We start from the raw sequence: 26341 nt of genomic DNA on the forward strand, positions 1-26341 counted from the left end.
ACCTTTACAACCGACTAATTGTCCAAACAGTTGTTTGAGTGGGCACTGACAACGATATTAAAACTTAGTACTGTATGGGTTACACTTGTGGCTTAGCAATTTTGCTAACAGCGACTTGCTCCTTGGTTTCCTCGTTTCCTTTCACTTCTCTTTCTACTAATTCTTTCATAACTATTCTCTTTCATTATTCATCCACCTCAATAAACGGCATAATAGAAAGATGTTACATTAAATATTATTTTCATACAATTTAACATCACATTTATCTCATATCAAGTTTGACTCAGATAATTCAATTTCTATTGGGTATTCTTAAATGCTTTCTCAGTCATGTAGTGCAAGAATAGTATATAGAGTTCACTAACGGCATTTGCCATATCAGACCCGTTACGTTTGAAATAATAAATAGTATTAGACTTGGCAAGATCAACAAAAGAAGATTTATTTCCTGAAAGTGTTTTATGCAGGTCTCCTTCTTTGTGCGCGAAAGTTAATGAATCATCCACTGATTGCCTTTGCTGTGAGTCTGTTTGATCAATGAGTGAGATAAATTACACTTCAACAAATACATACTGTTATCTTATATTTAAAAAAAAAACACGTTATAAAAATAAATCATTTATTCTTATGAAAAACAAAAATATAATTTAACTTATTATCTACGTACTAAATAGTGTATTTTCCCAATATAAATACAATATAGGGATAATTTCCAGAAGATTAACTTAATAAAGAGACTTACAGATAAAAAATTCCAACACGTGAGTTTTGCTCTGGGATTTTCTGGTTTTAAAATAGTCAGATAAAGAAATTTTACGTAACAAGGAAAATGGTATAAATTGAAACGTTTTGATAATCGATGGCACATTTTATGATCCATCATATCATCCTAAAATGAAGGTTCTTCTCGTCGTTGCTATCGCTCTTGCAGTGGCACAGGTAAGTCTACGATATTCTCATAGTTGCTAGTGAAAAACGTCATTCATTTTTTAATTTACTCCTTACATTTAATAAAACTAGCGACTTTAGGATCCATACAGCAGCAGCATTTCAGATTTTACCAAGTATTAGTACACAATTTGTTAAAAAGCAGGTGTCTTTCAAATTAACAGGGAAATCGCCCTCTATCCTCCCAAAATGACCCCCTGGTTCCATAACAAAGTATGTCATTACACATTTCGGTGAATATGTTTTCTTTCTTCTTGATAAGAACACAATAGTTTAATACACTTCTCTAAAGAAAATATTTGTTTTCTACAGAAACGAAGTAATAATTTTTCGAATATAATTTCGGTTTCTTTTATTACTTATCTGTGTGTGTAAATAACATTATTCGATTTTGATATTACGTTAGTCTTTAAAAAAAATTCAAATTATTAACATTCAACACTGAAATCCCATTGAATTTCTTTCCAAAATTGGTATCTTAAGTTATAAATATGCTTTATCTTGTTTCCACTCTCAGCATGGTAGAAATCGTTTACTTATAACTAACACATTTAGTTTCAAACATATATAGTATTTAGTAATAATGTTTTTAATAGAGTAATACAGTTACGATATGTGAGTAATTAAATTTTTCTGTTGGTTACATATTTTTATTTGACACTTTCGATTTCCGCCATGATGGTGTTCAGTACAGAAGCGAATCAAATCCACTTTTGGTCATCTTCGACGTATTTATCCTTTAAGACCTCTATCTAAAGCTACTTTCAGAGTGTAAAATATATAATTCCAGATATTATAAATAACTCTTATAATGTGACAAGGAATACAAAAAAATCTCCATGTACTGAAGTATAGTGATCAAAATGCATATCTCAATTTTGGTAATTGGATTTCATTTTGTTGAGCTCACAATACCCCTGATAAAGGATTATTTTAATATTTAATTTATTAACATCAATTGCAGAGATAAAATTACACGATTAAAGCCGTATTTTAGGGTCAAGGTGATATTTGGTCGAAGTCTCACATTTTAAATTAGTTATTGATTATGAAATAAGTGGTTAAGTCTGTCGCCCCGCTCGTAAAGCAAATAACATCGTTTCAAATTTCAGTTTTACCATATCAACGTAAATTGAGAAAGTTTCGTGTAAGTTCAGAAAACCTTATTTAGACATTAATACATTACGCAAGAATGCATCCTTTAACTTGTTCTGACAAAATTTATTTTTTTAGGGATTGGACTCCGATCAAGAGCGGTAACTGGTTTAAATACAATTGAATCATAATTATCACATAAGCTTGAAAGTGAAAAAGAAAAAGAGACCAAATATAAGAAAATGAAACATAATTAACGGTGCAATTCTCTGTGGGATATAGGCCTAATATCGGAAATTTTAAAATAGATCGCAATTGAGCAATTAGAGATTGATTGAAGTTGAAATACAAGTAAAGCACTTTTTTATTTCGGAAAATATATATGTGAAGAAATCTTTTACTTGAAATATACATAAATGAACGATTGCCTTTCTGTATTCCATATATAATGTTCGTAATTATTAAAATTACAAAAAAAAAATGGTTTAGCTCTTCCTTTAAGTTTAAAGTACTTCATTCTTTACTTTATATTTTCCAGGCCCTGCCACAAAAAGCATTGATTCCAGTGCGAAAGACTCTCCCAGTCTTGGATTCAGCTCCCTTGCCAAGTAAGTAAAATAATTTATTTACTAGATAATTTTCGTATGTTTCCCAGGCTTAGTCAAACATATAACTTAAAATCTAATCTAATTACAGAAGTTTGTTTTTTGAAATTTGAGATCAGAAATTTATTTTTCTTTTACCATTAGACAATTAATACATTTAAATTTAATGAATGTAGTGTGCGTGATTCTCAGTCGCAACGTGCAGACCTATGAAACAGAAAGGAAGTTCCTGAAACAGAAATCTCGAACGATTTTCATGTTCGTGTTCCCTCTCTCACTAAATGAAATTGTGCCTATTCGCCCGGACGTCATTCCTCATGCATGACAGCTTTGAAGCCATAGATTTTGGTAATGCCCAGAAATCTGTTTAAATAAATAAAATAGTACAGAAACTTTAAATTAAAACTTCGCCATAATACTGAAAATATAATAGTATCTTGATTCCTGATTAAGATGCATGTCAAGTGAGCTCGCACCTGCCGAAAAAAAATAAAATTCAATTGTTGTACGTATGAAATTCACAGGAACTTTCGTAACAAATTTCAACTTCGACTAAATAGTTCGCCGCAAGATAATGATTGATGCTTGCGTTTCAAAGTTTAGAGAATAATTAATCCTTAGCATCGAAGTTTGTACATATCAATCACATTGATTATGATGCATTTTGGAATGTAATTTCTATGGAAATTAAACAGGATAAATGCAACTATAATAAAAATAGTTGAAAATGAAATATTTAAACAAAGCAAATATATTAAAGCATAAAACAAAAATATGTGACATGAAGGGTAAATATAATGTAAAAATACTTTTTATTTGCTTCTACTGCGGTGACATCACAAGAATGATTTTAAATTTCCTTTACACTTAAAGATTGACACTCTTTATTATCTGACTTCTATTTTGAGAACAGAGAGTAGAACGGAACACATCATAACTATTAATAACACCATACAACTAGAAAAAAAAAACAACAGACTTTCTAAAAATAGTTATTATGAATCTGTTATTTTCAAATTTCAGAATTGAATAGTAGAATTATCAATGGCAACGTTGCCTCCCACGGCCAATTCCCTTACCAAGTTGCTTTGATCATCAATGGAAATACTTTCTGTGGTGGATCCGTCATCTCCAGTAGAATCATCCTCACAGCTGCTCACTGCGCTGAGGGGTAAGTACATGCTCAAAACGATCTTTAATTTGTTCGTTATATTTTGAATATCAATTACTTTTGACTAGAAACCATTTCAATTTAATCGAAAAACCTGAGAAAAGTAAAACTTAGTTAAAAGATTACTATGTTATTGCATCACCTATCGCCAACAGATGAACTCTGATGAAATTCAGTCATAGAGGTAGTGGATGTTAGAATATGGAAAATTATAACATTATGGATGCAGTTCATCATTCAGTTCTGTGATACAAGATGAAAGCCAAAATTTACGCCGGATTTCTGACTCCAAAACGGGTTGCAGTTGTTTAATTATGTTCAGCGGCGCGGATTGGGCGGGCCATAAAAGGTGTTTAATTTTATCCTGTTGTTCTCCAAACCTCACGGCTACAGATACAGCCATGTCAATTGACATATTAACATCCTGGAATTTGACTTCATTCCTTGGAAACAACTTATATACCATAGGTTGCACATGTTACCCTAAAATACCGACATGATCATGGGAAGTGACGTGACTGGAAAGAGTCTCTACACAATCCACTGAAAACATACATATTGCAGCCAAAAGCATCACAGAGCCGCCAACATGCCTCAAGGTTGGAAAGAGACACTGGTCATCTTAACGATCCTTTGGGATCCGCCACACATAGGCACATCCATTGGTCTGACATAAGGTGAGCGATTGTTCTTACGATTACACCGCACGTTTGTAGACAATACGGTCCATTTTTCATGCTCATATCCCCATTGTGATTGATTCTTATTAAAGGTTTCGTCGATGGGACGCGACCTCTTATGTGCATGTAATGGAACCGTCCGTTGATGGTGTTGTTAGCGTCCTATTGTCAATTGCACGAAAATCACAGGAAGCTTTTGAGTGACAATCCGTTTATAATGCTCTTCATCACATGTTATTGAGGGTTTTCTTCCGATCGCTCATAGCATCACTATTCCTCTTAGCTGATGTGATTTTGCTGGAAATTTTGTAGGATGTAATTACCTTGGACACTGTTCCTCGCCACTCACTCAACACACTTGTCTCTTTCTTCACATTTGCACGACATATTCGAACGGAACAATTCGCCCGCATTGTAAATTAGAGAATTTTTCCATTATCACTGCCTGTTCAGTTCATGGCACATTGTTGGTGTACTGCTTCGCACATAGTTAGGACTTACTCGAAAAGACCATGAAAAACAGCCCGGCTGTTGCCAACCCGAATATGAGACGTGTCACGAATTCCTGGTGTTTCCATTAAATTGGTAAGTTTTTTTTGTGTGTGTGTGTGTATACAGTGAATAATTTAGATTGAAATTTAGTGTATACAATTAACTATGATATGACATTGCTAATTGTTTCGATGATCCCATTACTATTTGTACTAGTGCATACTATTTTGACCTTTCGATGATTAAATATACTTATCGTGGATGACTCTTTTCTCACAAATAAAATTAATGAACTCTAAAACTGAGTGCCTGAACTTTAGGCAGACAAACTACCGACACCTTCAGTTCTTATGTGGTTTAAACCTGTGTAGTATTTACTAGATTTTTTAAAATAAAGTAATTGTTCTCTCACTGTGGGTGAGTGCTTCTGGGTGAAATTTGGCAGTTTGTCGTTCACATTTAGTTTTGTGGATAAATTCATATTTCCATTGTCGAAACATTGAAATTAATTGTAACCCAACGTAGTAATCTGTTGTATGAAATTCATTTTACTTTAAATTGAATTTTAAGTTACAACTTAAATATCAAAGTTTAAGTCCAACACAAAAAAAAAAATATATTTTTGGTACTAGAAGTCATCAAAATTCATGGGTTGCAACAAAGTAGAGCTCCTAGATCAAACGTAAAATTAAAAATGTAACCACTATTAGAGTTATTTTGAGCACCAATATTTCAAGATTTATTAATACACATTTTTGCTTCATCGTGAATTAAACCAAATGCTTAATTAAATTCAGAACAAAGCACTTACAGGTTTGTGCAAAGCTATGAATTTGATTTTGAACTTTGGGACTACTGCCATTTTCCAGTCTCAACAAAACTTGGTGCTTGCACCCTTTAAGTTCTACCTTAACATTTACTAATAGAACAAAACCCCACAAAATGCTATGGGATATAATTAAAATTAATTTTCTTTTGTATTTTAGTGCTTCATCCATCGAAGTATACTTGGGAGCCCAAAATATCAACGCTCCAAGTGAGGCAGGAAGACAAATCATTGCTGCTGATGCTGCTGCAGTTCACGAACAATACAACCCTAACACCATCAATAATGACATCGCTGTCGTAGAACTCTCTCAGGCCGTCAGCTTTAACAGTAAGTAATACTCTTTATATTCAGTGACGTCTCTTTCCCTTATCTTCTGTTAAAGATTTTAAGAAGAAATATATGTCTTTCAAATAACGAAAACGAATCAGAATACGACACAGCAAAATCTTTTTTTTTTTTTTTTTTAAAAAGTTTTATAAAGGTTAAAATTTACAGTGAAGATATTATCAAATGAATTAGTAATTACATTATATTAAATCAGAAATTTTAGAATCGCAAATTTGCTTTTTTAAACCTATGCTTTTTATCCTCGCCGTATGTAATTTATCCTAGCCATAAATACATAGAAGTGTGTCGGGATCGTAATACAGTAAATTATAGATGCGCTAAAATATTAAATAATTCTTTTGATAAAGTGTATACTTTCAAATATCTAGGATCAATATTTACAGACGAATATCATATTCACGAAGAAATTAAATGTCGACTAAAAGCAGGGAATTCGTGTTATTATTCAGTTCAAAATCTCTTGCCGTCGCGAATTTTGTCGAGGAATTTGAAGCTTAAAATATATAAAACGATAATCATGTTTGTAGTTCTATATGGTTGCGAAACATGGTTGCTTACTTTGAAAGAATAACATAGACTGAAAGTATTTGAGAACAAGATCCTGAGAAGAATATTCGGACCCAAGAGGAACGGAAACGGGAAATGGCGCAAACTTCATAACGAGGAACTACATAATTTATACAGTTTACACAACATTGTTAGGGTCGTCAAGTCTAGGAGGCTTAGATGGGCACGTCATGTAGCTAGAATGGAAGAAAATAGAAACGCTTTCAAAGTCTCGACTAGAAGACCAATCGGAAAATTACCATTAGAGAGACCTAAGCGCAGATGGGAGGACAATATTAAGATGGATCTCGCAGAGACAAAAATACAAAGTAGAAACTGGATCCAGTTGGCTAAGGATACAAGTCAGTGGAGAGCTTTTGTGAACGCGGCATTGAACCTCCGGGTTCGATAAGCCATAAAGTTAGTTAGTTTTAGTTAGTTATATTTAATTCCTAAATACATGCTAAATTTTCTATTTAGAATTTACAAATAACAAGGATAAATAGCATACTTCTTAAAAAAGAGCAAATATTAATTCCTGGCATTTATAAATATTTCTTCAGTTAGTAGGGAAATTCTAAACTTTAATGTAGGGTAATCGTATGATAAACGTAATTTTACTTGCAATTGTAAATAAAGGGCTCAGGAAAACAGGAGATGGTTAATTTCTAACTTGATGTCTAACAGTAACATAGGTAAGAATCTCAATAACAGAAAGAAATGTTAGCCCAATGTCCTAGTTAGTGATCTTTCCTTATTCCTGTACTAACCCATCTCTTGCTACTATTATTGTATGTTTAGTCATTTAAAAAAATACACGAAAAATATGTAAATGCAGTCTGTCATGCTAGTGTAGTGTCTAGCTAATATGCTTTCTTTGATGACAAATTCAGCAAAATTAGAACTTATTTTATGATATTTTACAGAAGCATTTTTTTCAATTTATAACACCCAAAATTTATAATAAAATTTAATTATTTTATATCAGATATAGTTTAACTGAATTATATACCTTTTGCTTGGTATGTCATAATGTATAAACATGGGTTTGAAAGATATGAATTACATGTTTCATATGAGAAATGTGTACAACTTTTTAGTCTGCATGCACAGCACCTTTATAGTGCCGGAGAGAAAACATACACACACATACAGGTTCAGTTTGTGATTTCTGCTTTCAAACAGATTGATTATCCGCACAGTAAATCATTTTCTCCTTCATTCTGCGCAATAAGCCTTCAAGTCCTGAAACGCAAGGCCAAATATTTTTAAGAAAGGAAGTTCCAAATAACCTAGCTAATTGAACTAGCAAATATTTTTTGAGTATTAAGGGAAACTTTCCAAAAGTATATTTTTATAACACTTCGGATCCAAATGTGACCTAATCGTAACATATGCGCTTACATGACTAACACAAAACAAATTTTCGTAATCACAAGAGTCAGAAATGTGTTTATATTTAATTAGTCATATAAAAAGATGCTAATATAAAAATATTACTTCATAGAAATCCGAGCCTTACATTATACTACAGTATACATGACACATACTCGCATATATTAGCTATATGTAAATTACTTTGTCTAATCTCAGCATCACTTACGACTGTGTGTATTGCTGAGTAGCATTATACAATTTTCACTCGATCATTATAATCTTCGTTCATTCATATGCTCATTCATAAAGTTGATATGAACATGCTTCTTCTCTTGATAATATTATATTGGATAAGATTATAAGTAATTTGAATTTCTAAGTGAGAACAAGAGCATTTGTATCTCTTATGTCTATAGCTGCTGTTTTTTGCTGACCAATCATTAAATCCATGTATAAAATGGCTTAATTCTATTTTGTTCTTTTAACTACAGATTACATTCAACCTATTGCTCTTGAAAACTCCGTTAGCAATCTGGAAGGTGCTACCGTCACCGTCAGTGGATGGGGAAAGACTTCTGATAGTATGTATTCATGATAATTATATTGGGATAATTAGATTACGTTAATTTATATTTGAATTTTAAGTACTTTTATTCAAGCTTAATAGTGAGATATAAACAAATTATTGGAAAATATATGTGCTACTAAAGTTTAGTGCTATTTTCAACAATAGTCAAAAACATGTTTATATGCAACTCGATTGAAACAAATTTTATTAGCGAAATGGTCACTATTTAGTAATGGTCTCTTAATATTGTGTCGCCAGGCAGACATTTTAAAAATATTTTTAAACGTTATAAATTGTTATAAAACATAAAATTCGTTCCTTCTAGAGTTTACTCACTATTTTGAGTTTTATAATCTTCCCAGTTTTATTTAGTATTAACAAATATATCTGCCTCGTTTCTTCGCAAGATGTCCTTTTATATCATTTCCAGTACATAACAGAAGTCATAGTTCATTGATGAAAATGTATTATTCATATTTTGTTGCCTAATCGCTTGGATATTTTTCGTTACCATGCGCATGTATGAATTCAACATCCATTTACACATGACATATGTAACTAAGAGTGTTAAATGAAAAACTGATATTAGGTTTCGATTTTAGTCTGTTTGAGAAGATTGTGGACATATACGTAATTTAGTTAAAGTAGTTTATTGTTTGCTGAGAAGTACTTCTCAAAGTTACAAGAACCAAGTTTAGCGAAAATTAGCCAAGATATATCTTCAAACCACAGCTGAACTCAGCACAGAACAGCGGAATCTTTTATATTCGCATTTCCAGAAAGTATACTATTTTCCTTAAATTACTTTCGGAATTGATTAGAAATCAGGATAAATTGTGATGTTTTGGGTATCAAGAGGTGATTCACCACTTCTCATATGCATTATATACATTTCAGTTAGGCAACACTAATCTACTTCTAGGACTCACGTAAGATTTTTGTAGTATGCAACACTAGGAAAAGATATTTCCTTAAGTGGTTCTGGCAACATATTTAAGCTGTCTGGAGCTAGAGCTAAGTAACATTTTTTGTGTTGTGGGAATTAGAATTTATGGAAAAAGTAACAACTGACAAGTGTTAATGTCATAAGTGCTTGTTGTGTCAAATTTCTACACTTTGTTGTGCCATCAGTTTTGATTTAATGTAAGCAAGTCTCAAATGATTTCCTGTTGACACTCAGAAATCAATGGAAATATAGGTAACGCAGCCTGGTTTCAAACAGCAAAGAATAATAATATCATTGAGCGTTGTTTACTTTCCTGTTTTGGGTGGACATAAAGTAACAAAAGCAAACTATTGTTATATATCTAATATTTTGTTTAGACATAAGTTTATGTCAAGTTGCTACTTTTTTTTCCATAAGGGTTAGATTTCATCAACATTGAGTTATAGTTAGTTTAGTCTGGAGTCATATAGCTCATTTAGTGTGTTCGACCCAAAGCTTCATGATATTATACATTGCCGAATAATCGTCAGATTAGAATCCGCCCTGTAGCATCATTTTGCAACGATGTAAAGCGAAAATATTTGTTGGTCATATAAGGTAGGTCCATCGGGACGCACAGAGACTACAGTTCTAAGCGTTCGAGAACCCTAGAACAATAATTTCTGTATTCACTAGAGATCTCCCAGCAGCTTCTGAGATATATGTCACTCGTTAGACAAAAGGATTTATGAGTGGATTAACCTTCCCTACTCCGAAAATATATAATACCACGAATTGAAGCATATTTGCAAATGATGAGGAGAGACCACACAGAGTAACGTCATCCCAACATCTGTTACTAGTATTATAAAGTAGTTTCGCCTGTGCTTTAATTATCAGACATTTATTTCCACTATCTCATTCTGCTGACCGGCATATGCTACATTCTTTCATATATTTGGTCATTTGATAAGTTACATAATCACGAATAGAGAAACTCAAGAGTACAATATTTGTTATCTAATTACATCTAATAATTGATATTCTTATAAAAACTTTATAATAGCATCTACTACTTACAACACCTGACAGTTTACTAATGGTTTATGCTGAATTAACTTTATTCCTTTTAAATCTGTTGCATTATGAAAATCGATATTCCTAAAAGATTACAGAAATAGCGATGGGAATAATATTTTTTAAAAAACTGTACTGGTGTGCCAAATTTAAGGATAGATAAATAAATTAACACGAAATATTGCGTATTCAATGGAAACAAATGAAAAGCAAGCAAGATAATATCAAAGGTCTCCTACACATGCACAAGGACCATAATTTTGCATGATATCGCGCCAGCGGAACCGTAACATCGAATATGTTTGGTCCCCTAACACAAAGCAGTTGAGTTAAAGGGCCGAGACAATGTGTTTCAGTCAAAACATGTTAACATGCATAGTCATTGTATTAATAACAACACTTTTCATTTATGGATGAAATGGAATTCAATACAATAACTAATCATTACAAAGCTTGTGAGCGACTCAGCATGGGGATTGTTTGGCACACCAGTGCATACTCACATCATGTATATATTTCTAACAATTTTATATTGTTGTTATGAGACTTCCGTTTAAATAAAATAAATTAATAATTATATAGTCTGATAGGATATGAAATTCTGTCAGAAGTTAGGTTTAAACGCTAATCGGTCTCTCTGCGTATAGGTGCAAGTGGAATCAGCTCTGAACTGAGGTACGTTCAACTGCCAATTATCAGTAACTCTGAATGTTCACAATACTATGGAAGTTCCATCAACAGTGGAAAGATCTGCGCTGACGGCTACTACGGGAGCTCCTGCAATGTAAGTCTTCACCATAGTTTGTCATTTGAAAAAAAAATCATACTGTGAAACGGAAAAATATAGGTTATCTGTATAATACAATCTTACATTAGTTTAGCTAGCAAGCCTGAAAGAAGATTTAAATTCTTGAAGATAGCTTGTAAATCAAATTGCAAATCAAACACTAGAAACCAAGTAGCTCGGTTACATTTAAATCGATGCGTGTTTTCTGTTTCATTTCAGAAGGGTGTTCTTTTTTTGAAACTTTTAATTACATGTTTGTAATTAATGTAATAATTTGAATTTTTTAGGGTGACAGTGGTGGCCCAATGGTGCGTGGAAGCACCCAAGTTGGAATCGTCTCCTTTGGAAGCAGCAGAGGATGTGCCAGTGGATACCCATCTGTTTACACCAGAGTTGGCTACTACAGAAACTGGATCTCCCAGACCGCTGGAGTCTAATAGATTTTAAATATTCTTTAACAACACTTGTAAAATAACACAAAGTCAATAAATAAACTTTTCAAAATTTGTTTAGTATTTCTTTAATATACGTATACAATGTAATAAATGCTATAATATACAATATATTTGGGTAAATGTGAACTATGCTAGAGGTGGTATTAGAGCTCATGATGGTTCGTGACAGGACTTTCTGTGACTACTAGTGATGTGAGGTAGAAAATTTTCCATTTCGGAAACTTTTCCGCTATATTTCTGCGCAAAATTTTCCGTTCTAAAAAAATTTGAGTAATGAAGTAACAATTCCTCAGTAACTATAGAATTGATTGAATTCATGTATAGAAATAATAAGAAGTGAAAGATCGTTTAAAGAATCTGAAAATTTTCATGGCTCAGACAATTTTCAGTACTATGTAGGAATAAGTGAAACAATTTTTCATGAATCGAAATATTTTCTGTCTTCTATGGAAAAATCTAAGAACTTTTTATGAGTCGGAAAATTTTCATCATTTTGAAGCAAAAAGTAAAACAACTTTCTGTGAATCGGAAAGTTTTATTGCCCTGTAGAAACAAGTAAAAGGAATTTTCATGGATCGGAAAATTTTCATTGCGATGTAGAAACAAGTGGAAAAACTTTTCATAAGCCGGGCAACTCTGAATATTATGTACAGTGATGTTAGGTGGAAAATTTTCCACTATATTTAACTTTGCAAAGAGCTACAAAATTGAATTTCTGTAGAGAAAAGTTGGTCAGCAACAAATTATAATTTTCCAATTAGCTTTTGGGGAACCGGAAAATTTTCCAGTATTTCAAGTTGGGAAGTAAAAATGTACATAGTGTTTCTTTGTCTCTCTCTCTCTCTCTCTCTCTCTCTCTCTCTGTGTGTGTGTGTTTGTGTGTGTGTGTGTAAAGTGCAGAGAACAAGCATCGAGTTCGTAGACTACAAATATCCCATTCTATTATTTAAATTTTAAATTTATTAAAGTGATTAATATTTTCCCATTCACAAAAACATAATCCACATATTTCTACAAGATTGTTTAGGCGTAACATTTGTTGCTAATAAATATTGTCTTAAAAAGTTTCATGAAGTGAAAATCTAACGATTCTTCATTCCTTTAAAAATGTTTCAAAAACTTCAATGCATCCTTCCTTCAGAAACCACCTTTGATCTCTCAAAATTATATTTCGTCAGTTTAATACACGTAAAACGAAGTTTTCTAGTAGCTTTATTACTTTTCTACATTTACATACTGCAACATTTATAAATAAGTAGTGATAATATAAAGTAAATTTTTGACTACTCAAAATTCGGATTTAAGTAACTCATACTGACCATTTTCTGGAAATAAACATTTATTTATTCATATATTCATTCAGAAGAGAAAGTGAAATATAACTAATAAGGAAGCTGATTTGTGAAGTTGTTCTTCCAATTAAATTATAAAAGAAACGTAAAAAGCGGCACTATTAGCGCTGCGTTCTAAAAGCAGGAATTAATTTCATTTTAATTTACAAAATAAAAAACATATATACAGGGTGTCTCAAAAGTCCGTTACCATCCCTATTAAAATCCAAATGGATGTACTTTCAGCGAATTTGATGTGGTAGGTGACTTGAGGGTTAGGGGGATACTTTCTGGTGTAGGTTACGCGGAGGGCCGCCATCTTGGTGCCGTCATCTTGAATTTAACTTTTTTATTACAAACTCTACGTGGGTCATGAGATACATGACCATAGGCTAGAATTTCACCAGAAAACCGAATATGAAGTCAAATGCATTTATATTTATGTGGTAAACAGTTATCCACAATTGAAGTTGTGAATTTGACTGCGTTTCTTTTGTGTTGCAGGTTGTGAAGCATGCCGATAATGAGGGACGAACACATCCATCATCAAAATATGGGGCGGGAAGAGTGCCCGCGCAATGGCTGCCATTTTCAATGCGCGTCATCCACAACGAGCACCTGTATCGCATGTTGCAGTGGCACAGTTATTGACCAAATTCGAGGAAACGGGAACAGTTGTGGATAAACCCCGTAGTGGACGTCCAAGGACAGCCACGGACGAAGAAACAGCTACTGCCGTACTGGTCTCCTTCTCGAAGTCGTCGCAGCGAAGCACACGTCGTTTAGCAGTGCGGTGTGCCGTGAGTCACAGTTCAGTGTACAGGGAGCTCCAAAGGTATAAGTGGCATTCATATAAGATTCAATTGCAGCAACATTTGTCAGAGGACGATCCCGATCGTCACGTCCAGTTTTGCGAGTGGACTATTGAGCAATTGAGGGTAAATCCGCAGTTCGCTATGCAGATACTTTTTTCGGACGAAGCCCATTTCTACGTAAATGGTGAGGTCAATAGGCAAAACATGCGCTATTGGTCCCGTGATAACCCCGCTTGAACAGATCCCTCGAAAATGACCGTTGCAGGGAAAACTGTGGTATGGGCATGCATATGGGGAACAAAGATCGTCGGTCCGTTTTTCATTCCAGGAACGTTAAATGCAGACCGATACCTTGCGTTGTTGCAGGAAAACATAATGCCGGCTCTGATGTCCGAGGATGGTACCTTCCCCAGTTTCTTCCAACAAGATGGTGCACCTCCCCATTATGGCATCCAGGTGCGTCAGTTCCTGGATGAAAAATTCCCTGGGACGTGGATCAGTGGAATGGCCTCCCAGATCACCAGACTTAATCCCCTTTGACCCAGTGGGTACATATGAAGGCTATGTTGTAAGCTGTGAAAATTCGTGATGTTCGCCATCTGGAACAACGTATCATGGCTGCCTGTGAACAAATATCCCCAGAAACCTTAATACGTGTCCATAGCAATTGGGAGAAGCGTCTGAACACGTGCATTGCCTAGCACGGACAACATGTTGAGTACATTATGTAATACGAAAGTCACACTTGCAATTGCGGATAACTGTTTACCACGTAAAGATAAATGCATTTTGACTTCACATTCAATTTTCTGGTGAAATTCTAGCCTATGGTCATGTATCACACAACCCACGTAGCGTTTGTAATAAAAAAGTTAAATTCAAGATGGCGGCACCAAGATGGCGGCCGTCCGCTTAACCTACGCCAGAAAGTGTCCCCCTAACCCTCAAGTTCACCCACCACATCAAATTCGCTGAACGTACATCCATTTGGATTTTAATAGGGGTAGTAAGGGGCTTTTGAGATACTCTGTATAATTTAGCTAATAAAGCTAATTCGAAAATTATAATTTGTTGCTGTCTAACTTTCCTCTACAGGAATTCAATTTTGTAGCTCAATGTGCAGTTTAATATAGTGGAAAATTTTCTACCTAACATCATAATACATAATATTCAAGATTTCCCGGCTTATGAAAAGTTTTTCCACTTGTTTTTCCATCGCAATGAAAATTTTCCGATCCATGAAAATTCCTTTCACTTGTTTCTACAGAGCAATAAACCTTTCCGATTTGCAAGAAGTTGTTTTACCTTTTGCTTCAAAACAATGAAAGTTTTCCGACTCATAAAAAGTTTTTCAATTTTTCGACTAGCTGAACCTGCGCTCTCTACACAGCGCATTATTCGCATATGAACATAAATCGGCTTATCATTCCTTACAACATCTGTACATGTCTCTTTACAGACACAAGTTAAAGACGTATTGATTAAAAATTAGCCAAGGGGTATCATAGAGGGGAGATTTTTCGATTATTTTTCTGAATATCTCGCACCGCTTGCAAGATTTGATCCTACTTCCGGTTGGAGTTTCTAATTCATGTATGACCAGTGTTTTCTTCTTGCATGCAGTATGTAATAAGCAAATACCTTACATACAAAATTAATATAATGTCAGTTATATATGGTGTTCATTGGGCAAAACACTCCCAAAAAAGGTTCATCTTAGACTGGAGAAATGGTTATCCTTCCTTTTCCATTATTATTTGGCTATGAAACAAATGCCGAAGACATATACAACCCCTATATACAACAGTGTGGTGTTGGAATGTATAATGGTTAGGATGTGATGTTTATTTATTTTTTTTTTAATTTCAACACTTCCAATGTACCCCTAAAAATGTAATAAAGAAATAGTGCCCATGTTTTTTAAATATTCAATTAGAACTGGAGAATCTACATGAAATTTGCAATCGATCAGTGAAAACGTCATCTTTCTAGAGCCTGTAGTTTCTGAGATCTCATTGTCGAAAGGATGGGCCGCAAACATATATGCGTATTTTAAAAGAGCTCCAAAGATGGCAGCACAATTCATTTGCATTTATTTCGGAGAAGGCTTACTAAAGGCAAAGGCCTTTGAACAATAATTTCAAAGGATAAACTTTGTGAAAAATATTTCTTTAAGTAATTTATTTAAAGTACACTCTTTTAAAACATTTGTCTTTGTTATAAACGTGAAATCACAAATAACCGTAAATCAAAGGTTTGAATGCTAAGGTTACAGGTTAGAGCTCGGTCGCTCTTATCATACCTTACCAAGAAACCTAACCTCTCTTGTGTCAGTTACTGTGCCAGCGAGGACCAAGTATAGCATACGTACTTGCGAGCATAGCACAATTACAGCACTTAGGGGTCTGACGAAAGTTTTCGCTTTCGGAGGGTGTCTTTTTTTTTGAACTTCATCTTACATCTTTTCATCTTATTCATTGTCATTTGGGCTTCGGCCCTCGGCTCTTCCATCACGATGACAGACTTTGGCGAAGGTACCGGAACTTCGAATCTCGGTCATGATTTAGGATCACTACCTATTAACATCGGGCCTAACGGTCGCCAGAAAACGCAGCCACGTATTGTTACGGGAACATCTCGTTCAGACCGTAACACTATTTCTCCATCTACCTACGCTGACTGCATAACTAAAGGACATCGGATACGTTCTCGATCTCTCTCTGATGGCGAACAAACCCTCGATCCCAAGAAGCAACGAATTACTCCCAACGTTAGCCAGACTACACCTCCAACTGCTAGCTATACTATGGATTGGACATCCACTTCAGCTGATAATCAACAGCAACCACGTCAATCAGAACCTGTATACAACTTCTTACTAACAGACTATGATCCGAAGTATGACACTGTTCGTGCTGTTTTCCAGCAATTAACCAAGTATGTCCCTCGTCCTGAGATTCGTGAAATTGTTAAAACACGCCGTGGCATAATTTTGAAATCTAGTAACCCGAATTTCGCCACGCATGTTCGTAACAAGGCCACGTATGAAATTTTTGGGACGAAAGCAAAGATTTCTACTTTGCAACCGAGTACCCACAAAACTCCTCCTCCACCACGGCGACCTCCTATGTTGTCTGTAGTGATTCGTGGTGTAGAACCCGATCTTACTGATGACGAAATTCTTGCTGAACTTCATCAGGAAGGGCTGCCTATAAAACGCTGTATTAGGATCAAGAACAACCAGGGGCCAACCTATCTCGTTCGAGTGCTAACAGATCAACAACAGTTGATTGATCAACTTCTCTGCAAGGGCGCCTATATATATCGACGCCGATATAAGGTCGAGCCATCTCGCACGCCAGCACCTATGCCTGTTCGATGCGAGAAGTGTCAACAGTATAACTCACACCCAACAGCAGAGTGCACAAACACCATCAAATGTGGTTATTGTTCCCGCGAACATCCTACTAAAAGCTGTCCAAACCTTCAAGAACCACCACGTTGTGATCGCTGTTCTGAGCGTCACCCAACATACAGCTATAAATGTAAAGCTAAGCCTCAGCCTGATCCAGCTAAGCCTGAACTTGTTGTTCCTATACGTTCAGTCGATACACCAACTCCACCAGCAAATTCATTACGTCATCCAGTTACTGTAGAAGATCTACTCCGTTTTCTCACCATTTCATTACAGAACATTCATCCATTTCTTCGCAACCATATTCTAACTCAGATAATGCACGCAGCCAAACTATTGTTTAACTTACAACTACATGCAACTTATTCGGGACCAACAGTGCACTTTCAAATCCAACCACTTGAGGTTTATGTTTAATATGGATAATTCAACCTATTCACTTATATTCTTCCTCATTATGAGTTACAACTTACTTTTTCTTAATATACGATCTCTGTTGACACATCAAGTACTCTTCACCCAGCTCCTTCAGGAAGAACAAATTGCCGCATTTGCACTAAATGAGACTTACCTTGCACCATATCTAACGTGTTATATACCAAAGTATCATCTACTTCGCCACGACGCTCCAACAGGCCCACGTCTCTACGGAGGCACAGCTATTGGTATTCGGCACAATCTTCCTTTTCGTGCAGTTACGGTTCCACCTGCACTTCACCTTCCCGAACACAACATCACGACAGTCTATTTTCGAGGCCGCACAGTTACCCTTGTTACCATTTACTATCGTCCAGGACGAGCTATTAATTATGATTTCTTCCGCCACATTGATTCCAATTTCCGGCATTACATTATCATGGCCGATCTAAATTTTCATAGTCGCTCACAACGTGACAAGGACAACTTTTTAGATTTTGTTCGGAATGAAACAGGAGCTGAATTCCATAATTTACCGAAACCTACGCGTCCAATCAGTAACACTACTCCTGATGTAGTCATAACCTCATCTTCTCTCTCTCCGTCCATCCATATAACTGTGCTTGACTCCATAGGTAGCGACCATGTTCCCATCAAAGTCGAACTTCACTGTTCTCCTAGCACTCAGCCTAAGCCCTCTCCTCAGAAGGTCTACTGCTACCGTGGGGCAAATTGGGAGCAATATCGTTCCGACTTAGACGCTGCAGTAACTTCATTCACTATGCCTAGCACACAATACGAACTCGATAGGACAATAACTGATCTAACTACAGCCCTTCAGGACGCAGCACAACGTTCAATTCCAACAATTGAAGTTCAGTTACATAAACCTAAGCTACCTCCGCAATACTTACCATTTATTACAGCCTCACGCAGAGCTTTCCGTGAATATCTAACTACGGGCAACCTAGAAGCACTTCGTCTGCATCGCCAATACTTAAGGATAACTCATAACTATATCGTTGCGTTTAAGAAACGTCACTGGATCGAAACTTGTAACACACTTGCTAATGAAGCACATCCTACAAAATATTGGCGCAAATTTCATCAACTAACTGGTAGAGTTTCTCGTACGCCATACTCCATTGTTCATAACCATCAAGCAGTCCTTACGGATACGGACAAGGCCAATATATTTGCTTCCTATTTTCAAGGCATTTTTACACCACTACCTGGTTGGTATACACCCGACCGCCTACAGTCAGCTATCAACCGACGTACTGATGCAACATCTGCTTCCTTTCGCCCATCTGCTGATCACACTTTAGAACCAAATAATCCTCTAACCATGGAAATTCACCCCGAAACTATTAGTAATGCACTTACAGGCAAACGGAATACTGCACCAGGCTTTGACTCTGTTACATATGTCCTCGTCCGACAGGCGTCTCATTCATTCCTCCTCTTTCTTAGCAGCATTTATAACTTTATTCTACGAACAGGATTTTTTCCGCTCGACTGGAAGTACTCCAAAGTTCTTCTTTTCCCTAAACCAAAGAAACCTCCATCAGAAGTCACATCGTACCGTCCTATTCACCTCACAAGTTGTCTCTGCAAAATCTTGGAACGAATCCTTGTACGTCGCATGCACGATCATCTCAATTCACATAACCTTATTCCAATTCATCAAGCTGGATTTAGGCCACATTTTAGCACTCTCGATCAATTATTCCGTCTCACCACAGCAATTTATAATCAGTTTAATACAGGATATCCTTCTTGCCTTGTAACCTTTGATCTAGAAAAAGCTTTCGACAAGGTTTGGCACCCTGGTTTATTATACAAACTTCGTAACTACCTTCTACCAACCTCTTACATCCGATTCGTACATTCCTTCTTAATAGGGCGAATAGCTTATATCTCGATCAATGGAACGTTATCTCATCCCATCTTCTTACAATCTGGGGTACCGCAAGGCTCATCTTTGTCTCCTTTATTATACTTATTGTACGTCGCGGACCTAGTCGTTCCTAATACTACCACAATATTTCAGTTTGCGGACGACACTGCATTTTTCACAACTGTCCGTACTGTACGCTCTCTTAATAAAACCATGCAAGTAGCTATTGACGCATTCGTGCGTTGGTGTCATATATGGAGGTTGAACATCAACTCTTCAAAAACACAAGCCATAGTTTTCTTGCCACGTAGACGCCGCTCTCGAATACATCGAAATCCGAATCTACTTCGTCTTCAGGTTGATCTTACGCCTGTACCCGTGTCAACCACTATTACGTATCTCGGTGTCATTTTTGACACTCATCTTACATGGCTTCCACATCTTACCAAACTCGTAGACCAAGCACAAAACCGACTTAATCTCCTGAAACGACTAGTTGGCACAACCTGGGGGCTTCGAGCACGTACCGTAATCAATACATATAAAACATTCATGCGGAGTACGTTAACATATGGACATACAGCTTGGATATCTGCACCGTTAAAATTCTACCAAAAACTTGCTATCCTCGAGCGTCATGCTATACGCCTAGCATATCGTATAAGACTGCCGCATCCAACGAGATTACTTTATGAGATGATCGACTTTCCGCCATTACTAAATCATCTTGAACAACTTCGTATACGTTATATCTGCAAACGATTTGCTCAGCACCATCCCCTGACGCTTGAAACCCTCCGCTACGACCGTGATAACGATGCACCGCCCAATTACGTTGCTACTCCTCTTCAGCACTTCATGACACTTTATCATTTACAGTTAGATAACGATATGCTGGACCCCGAAATCTTTGCAATTTATCGCCCGCATGAATTTTCATCTCATATCTATCCATCATACGCACCGTAAGAACCTATTAACAAGGGCCTCCTCTGTCAATCATCAGTTCCTGAATCGCCCCAGGAACAGAAGATAACTTCATTCGTCTAAACTAACATAACCTAGTGATGTGACGTCTAGAGCACTTCATTTCATCTATTTCATCAACTCCATTTGCACCTTTATTATTATTACTATTATTATTATTATTATTATTATTATTATTTTTGAGTCCAATTTACCTTTTATTCCATGCTTTGTGTTACTGTAATACCTGACAATGCTAACATGTTCATTTGTAGCACTTAAAATATTCCTGTTCATGTACGTGTTTTTCATTTTCTGCATAACTTCACTTAAACCATGCTTAATATAATGAATGAATGAATAAAGAAATAATAAATATGAAACCTCTTAGACCACCTATATTTCCTTCAAATCAATAAATCAAATTGAAGCACTTACCCGAAGAAAGGGCACAACCCTTTAACCGGGATGACGGACAAAAAAAAAAAAAAAAAAAAAAAGTCGCTCTTAAACATTATCTTCTTTGGGTTAGCCTAACCTGTCTTAAAGTAGTTATTGCACCTACCGATGACGAAGTATTGTAATACGTATTTCTGAGATCGGTGCAAATACGCTTTTTACAGGGTGGACAAAAGGATTCTGCGCCTTTTGGAGGGTTCAAACCTGTATTTTTGTTTTCATCTCATCTCACTTCATTTCTTGTTAGTTGGTTCTAAGCATCATTTGTACATTTACATTCATATTCATCCCTTTTGTAGGGCCGCTGGCCCGATGCACAAACTACCACCTGTGGTCCCCCAGCCTAGGGATCAACGTAGGCGCACTAGGCGGGAATCGGATACTTCGGATAAGTCGGTTGATAAGCGTCCCCGTTCGGGGTCTGCTCCTGAAGTGGCCAATGTTAACACTGCTGATGACCAGGACTTGCGTATGGACTACCAACCTTCAACTAGCTCTGACCCTCTACCAACTCCATCTCGGGATCAACTTTATAATTTCCTTCTGACAAACTTTGATACAAAGTTCAAAAATTCAAAGCATATTTTTCAACAGCTTGTTAAATACGTGCCACGATTGGAGATAGCCGAGATTCGTTTTACTAACAATGGTGTCATTCTCAAGTCCAAGAACCCAGATTTTCATCGCCACGTTCGTAACAAGGCTTCATTTGAGATCTTTGGCAAGAATGCAAATATTACTATCTTGCAACCGAAACGTCAGACGCAAGCTCCACCACCAAGAAAACCACCGCTGTTATCTGTCGTCATCAAGGGTGTCGATCCCGAGATAACTGACACGGAAGTGGAAGAAGAGCTTACTGCTGAAGGCGTCAAGATCCACAAATGTATTCGCATACGCAACAATACTGGTCCGACCTATCTAGTTAGAGTTCTGACAAACGAACAGCAAGCTATTGACCATTTATTACAATATGGGGCCTACATATTTAAACGCCGCCATAAAGTAGAACCATCTCGCACACCTCCACCCCTTCCGATTCGGTGTGAAAAGTGCCAGGTTTACAACCAGCATCAGACACCTAACTGTCCGAACACTTCTAAATGTGGTTACTGCGGCCAAAATCATTTGACTAAAGACTGTCCTAATGGAGCAGCGCCACCAAATTGCAACACCTGCCATGATGCGCACCCTACTTACAGCTATAAATGTAAGGCCAAACCTCAACCTGAACCCACTAAACCCGAACTGGTGGTGCCTTTACGTACACCAGATACACCAGTGCCTCCGCATAATTCTCTCAGAGAACCAGTTACAGTTGAAGACATGATTCGCTTCTTTAGTCTAGCTCTCCAAAATATACATCCTTTCTTACGGACTCACATAATCCACCAAGTTGTCTACGCAACTAAACTACTCTACAACCTAGATGTCAAAGCAACCTATTCCGGACAGACAGTACATTTTCAAATCTATCCACTCACAACCGAAGTTTAATTGTCATATAGCATGGATACGGGCTTCATTATTACGTTACTTTACCTCAATATACAGTCACTCTGTACCAGGAAAGACCTACTTACTGCTTTATTAAATGAGCACAAGGTTCATAGTTTTCTCCTGAACGAAACCTTCCTGACTCCCAAACAATCTGTTTATTTTCCTGGCTATCAATTCATACGTCACGATGGACCACCGGGTCAGCGAGCTAATGGCGGAACAGCTATCGGCACTAAACATAAGTTACCCAGCAAAACTATTAATCATAGATTCACTGAATCTTTACCGGAGCACAATATTGTCACCATTTATTTCAACTCCAGACCTATCACTGTAGCAACCATATATATCCGACCATATGTTCGTATACCCACTTCATTCTTCACTTACCTGGATAATAATTTCCGCTCCTATATCGTCATGGCTGACATTAACTATCATAGCAGAAGTGCTACCGAAAAACGCTCTTTTTCCGATTTCATTAACACTCACACGAACGGCGAAATTTGTCCACTGCCTAGAGCGACTCGTCCATCCTCTAATACAACTCCTGATGTGGTGCTTGCCTCCTCTAGTATATTACCATACCTTGATATCAGTGTCCTCGATTCTATTGGTAGCGACCATGATCCTATAAAGGTAGACATAAATTTTCCTAATCGATCAAAACCACCTCAGGAATTTCTCCGTTCCCGGCCAAATTTTGATCGTGCTAATTGGCTAGACTACCGGCAGGATATACATGACACACTAGCAGACATTGAAATTCCATCTGACATTCCTACGTTTGACACTACTTTAGATTGCCTTACGCAAAGCATTCAAAACAGCGGTGCAAACCACATTCCTGTAACCACAGGTAATCTTTACCGCCCAAAACTACCACCTCATTATCTCTCACTCATATCTCTAGCTCGGAAAGCGTATAAGGAATACCTACACAGCCGTAACGATGTCACACTGCGACTTCATCGTCAATACCTTCGTATGGTTCAAAATTACATCCGAGCATACAAAAAACGCAACTGGATAAAGACAGTTAACGCTTTAGCAGAGGAAAGTCATCCAACTAAGTATTGGAAACATTTCAATCGGCTAATAGGGAAAACCAGCACCACTCAGTATCCTCTACTAGACAAGAATACTGCTCTTACAACGGACTCTGCGAAAGCGGATGCCTTTGCCCATGTTCTTCAGACCACCTTTACACCAGAAACTTCTTTTCGAGATAGGTCGATACTTTACAGACGCATTGCCAGATATACCAACCCTCATAATGGATATCTTCAAATTACCGTCGACCATACTCTGGATGACCAGCATCCTTTAACGGCGCCAATAACGCCAGTGGATATTACAGACGTGATACGTCACAAGAAAAACACTGCGCCAGGGTTTGATGGTATAACCTACCGACATATTAAAGAAGGTCCTGCTATTTTGCTACATATTTTGGCAACGCTTTACAATTTTGTCCTCAGAACCGGCTACTATCCACCTACTTGGAAAGTCTCTAAAGTGCTAATGTTTCTGAAACCCCACAAAGATAAAACGGATCCGGTTTCTTATAGGCCAATTCAGCTCACGTCCACACTCGGCAAAATCTTTGAGCGCATCGTAGTCCGCAGACTTCATCGGCATTTGCTAATACATGATCTGTTACCTAAACACCAAGCTGGTTTCCGTCCTGAGCATAGTCTCCTTGATAACCTCTTACGACTTAGCACTATTCTTACGAACCATTATAATAGAACTGCACCCTCATGCCTACTTTTATTCGATCTTGAAAAGGCCTTTGATCGCGTGTGGCATAATGGTCTTGTGTATAAGTTACACTTCTTCAATCTTCCTGCCGCATATATACGTATGGTGTACCACTTTCTTACGAATCGTCTTGCATACATCTCCATCAACGACAGTTTATCTTTCCCTATTTTTCCTTACACCGGTGTCCCGCAAGGTTCAGCCTTATCGCCACTATTATATATCTTGTACGTCAGTGACCTGCCTGTAATGCCTGAGCCTATTTATACCTTCACATTTGCAGACGATACCGCACTGCTTGCTTGTGGCAAAACTATGCACCAAATCAACATCTCTCTGCAAAAAGCCATAGATGCTTTTACCAACTGGTGCAGTAGATGGAAGTTGAAATTAAATTGTACTAAGACCCAGGCTCTCGTCATCATTCCACACAAGAGACGCAGTCGAGTGCGCCGCAACCCATCATTACTTAACATTAATGTAGACGGAGTACCCATCCACCCTAGCACTACTGCTAAATATCTAGGGGTGACCTTCGACGCCAAGTTATCTTGGAAACCTCACCTTCTTTCCATCAAGGAGAAAGCGCAAAATCGTTTAAATCTCCTGAAGCGGCTCGTCGGTACTACCTGGGGTTTGCATACAGATACTGTTCTAAACACGTACAAGGCATTTCTTCGCCCATGTCTCACTCACGGTCACACTGCCTGGGTTAGTGCGAGTGATGATTTCTACGAGCGTCTACGTATTATAGAACGCCATGCTTTGCGTCTCGCATTTCGAATCAAATTACCCAGCCCGACACGTCTCTTATACGAACGACTAACATTCCCGCACATCACTCGACATCTGGAAGACCTTCGCTCTCGCTACATAGACAAGAAATGGAGAATACACCACCATACGCTTATGGACACCATACACATTGATAGTAGACTTTTCGCCTCACCTACATATTACTATCCTCCACTGCGACATCTCCTCTCCATCTATAGCCGGACGCGTCCAGAGCACCCTGACCATCATTTCTTTGCTACCTACCATCCATCAGAATTCAATCCGCACATCTACCCATCGTCTGCACAGTGACTCCACCTAACAAGGGCTTCCCCCGTGTCTATCATCAGTGTTGAGTAGCCCCAACACAGAAGATAAGCTCATTTGTGAATACTAACTCTTCCTGTGTATTGTGGCGTCCAAGCACTTCATCTCATCATTCGCTCCGCTCACTGAATAAACATCTTCTAAAAATTCATAATCCTTACATCCGATCACTGTTATCTGCTATCTGTCCTCAATACTAAATGTTAATATTTCATATTCATATCTGTGTTTCTAGTTTGTACTATCTATGTTTCACAACAACCAATAATAATTCACCTGTGTATGAATAAAGTGACTTACTTTATTATTGTTGTTGTTAAACCTCATAGCCCATATATGTGATAATTCATAACCAATGTCTATCTGAATCACTCCCGAAGAGACGACGTTATCGTCTGCGGTAAAACACACTAAAAAAAAAAAAAATCGCTCTTAAAGGAACTGGCCACCTGGAATCTCTAACCAGGTAAAAAAATAGGGTATCCGTAGCTGGCGGAGAAAAATAAGCAAGTCACTAGTATTTCCATCCCACTGGTTGAATCGCGAGCTTCTAAATACGGTTGGATTACTTGCCTCCTTGAGGTTCAAGGAAACAACCGTCGAGTTGATTTTAAGCCTCCACGGAGGCTAAAACACCTAACTGGTCTTATCTATTGACGACTTTGCTATTCCTCTTGGTTTTACGGTGTATTTGGCATCATCTCATACTCGGGCTTAGCCCACCAGACGGTTTTCACTATGGCGGACAATGGCATCGATCAAGGCAA

The 26341-nt window shown here is 37.1% G+C and overlaps 2 protein-coding genes across 2 annotated transcripts; both read left to right on the plus strand.

The window, feature by feature from the left end:
• The first annotated feature begins 824 nt into the window (after positions 1-824).
• Positions 825-11949, plus strand: LOC145686282 (brachyurin-like). The gene is made up of 7 exons (XM_081759413.1): positions 825-939; positions 2582-2651; positions 3672-3819; positions 5978-6147; positions 8583-8672; positions 11309-11445; positions 11736-11949. The coding sequence occupies exons 1-7, from the start codon at positions 895-897 to the stop codon at positions 11883-11885; spliced, it is 810 nt and encodes a 269-aa protein (XP_081615539.1). The 5' UTR covers positions 825-894; the 3' UTR covers positions 11886-11949.
• A 1863-nt stretch (positions 11950-13812) lies between these two features.
• Positions 13813-14286, plus strand: LOC145685322 (uncharacterized). Its single transcript, XM_081757697.1, has one exon. It carries the CDS (start codon positions 13813-13815, stop codon positions 14284-14286), a length of 474 nt encoding a protein of 157 aa, XP_081613823.1.
• The last annotated feature ends 12055 nt before the right edge of the window (positions 14287-26341 follow it).

This window comes from Thermobia domestica, chromosome 5 (assembly GCF_964235325.1).
Source record: "Thermobia domestica chromosome 5, izTheDome1.hap1.1, whole genome shotgun sequence".
In the NCBI taxonomy this organism is placed as follows: Eukaryota; Metazoa; Arthropoda; class Insecta; order Zygentoma; family Lepismatidae; genus Thermobia; species Thermobia domestica.

Bases quoted from the DNA above. Each gene is read 5' to 3' on its own strand.
- LOC145686282 (XM_081759413.1), top strand. From the start codon at position 895: ATGAAGGTTCTTCTCGTCGTTGCTATCGCTCTTGCAGTGGCACAG. The intron at 6,148-8,582 runs GTAAGTAATACT...TTTTAACTACAG, and splicing joins TCAGGCCGTCAGCTTTAACA to ATTACATTCAACCTATTGCT. The intron at 8,673-11,308 runs GTATGTATTCAT...CTCTGCGTATAG, and splicing joins ATGGGGAAAGACTTCTGATA to GTGCAAGTGGAATCAGCTCT.
- LOC145685322 (XM_081757697.1), top strand. From the start codon at position 13,813: ATGGCTGCCATTTTCAATGCGCGTCATCCACAACGAGCACCTGTATCG.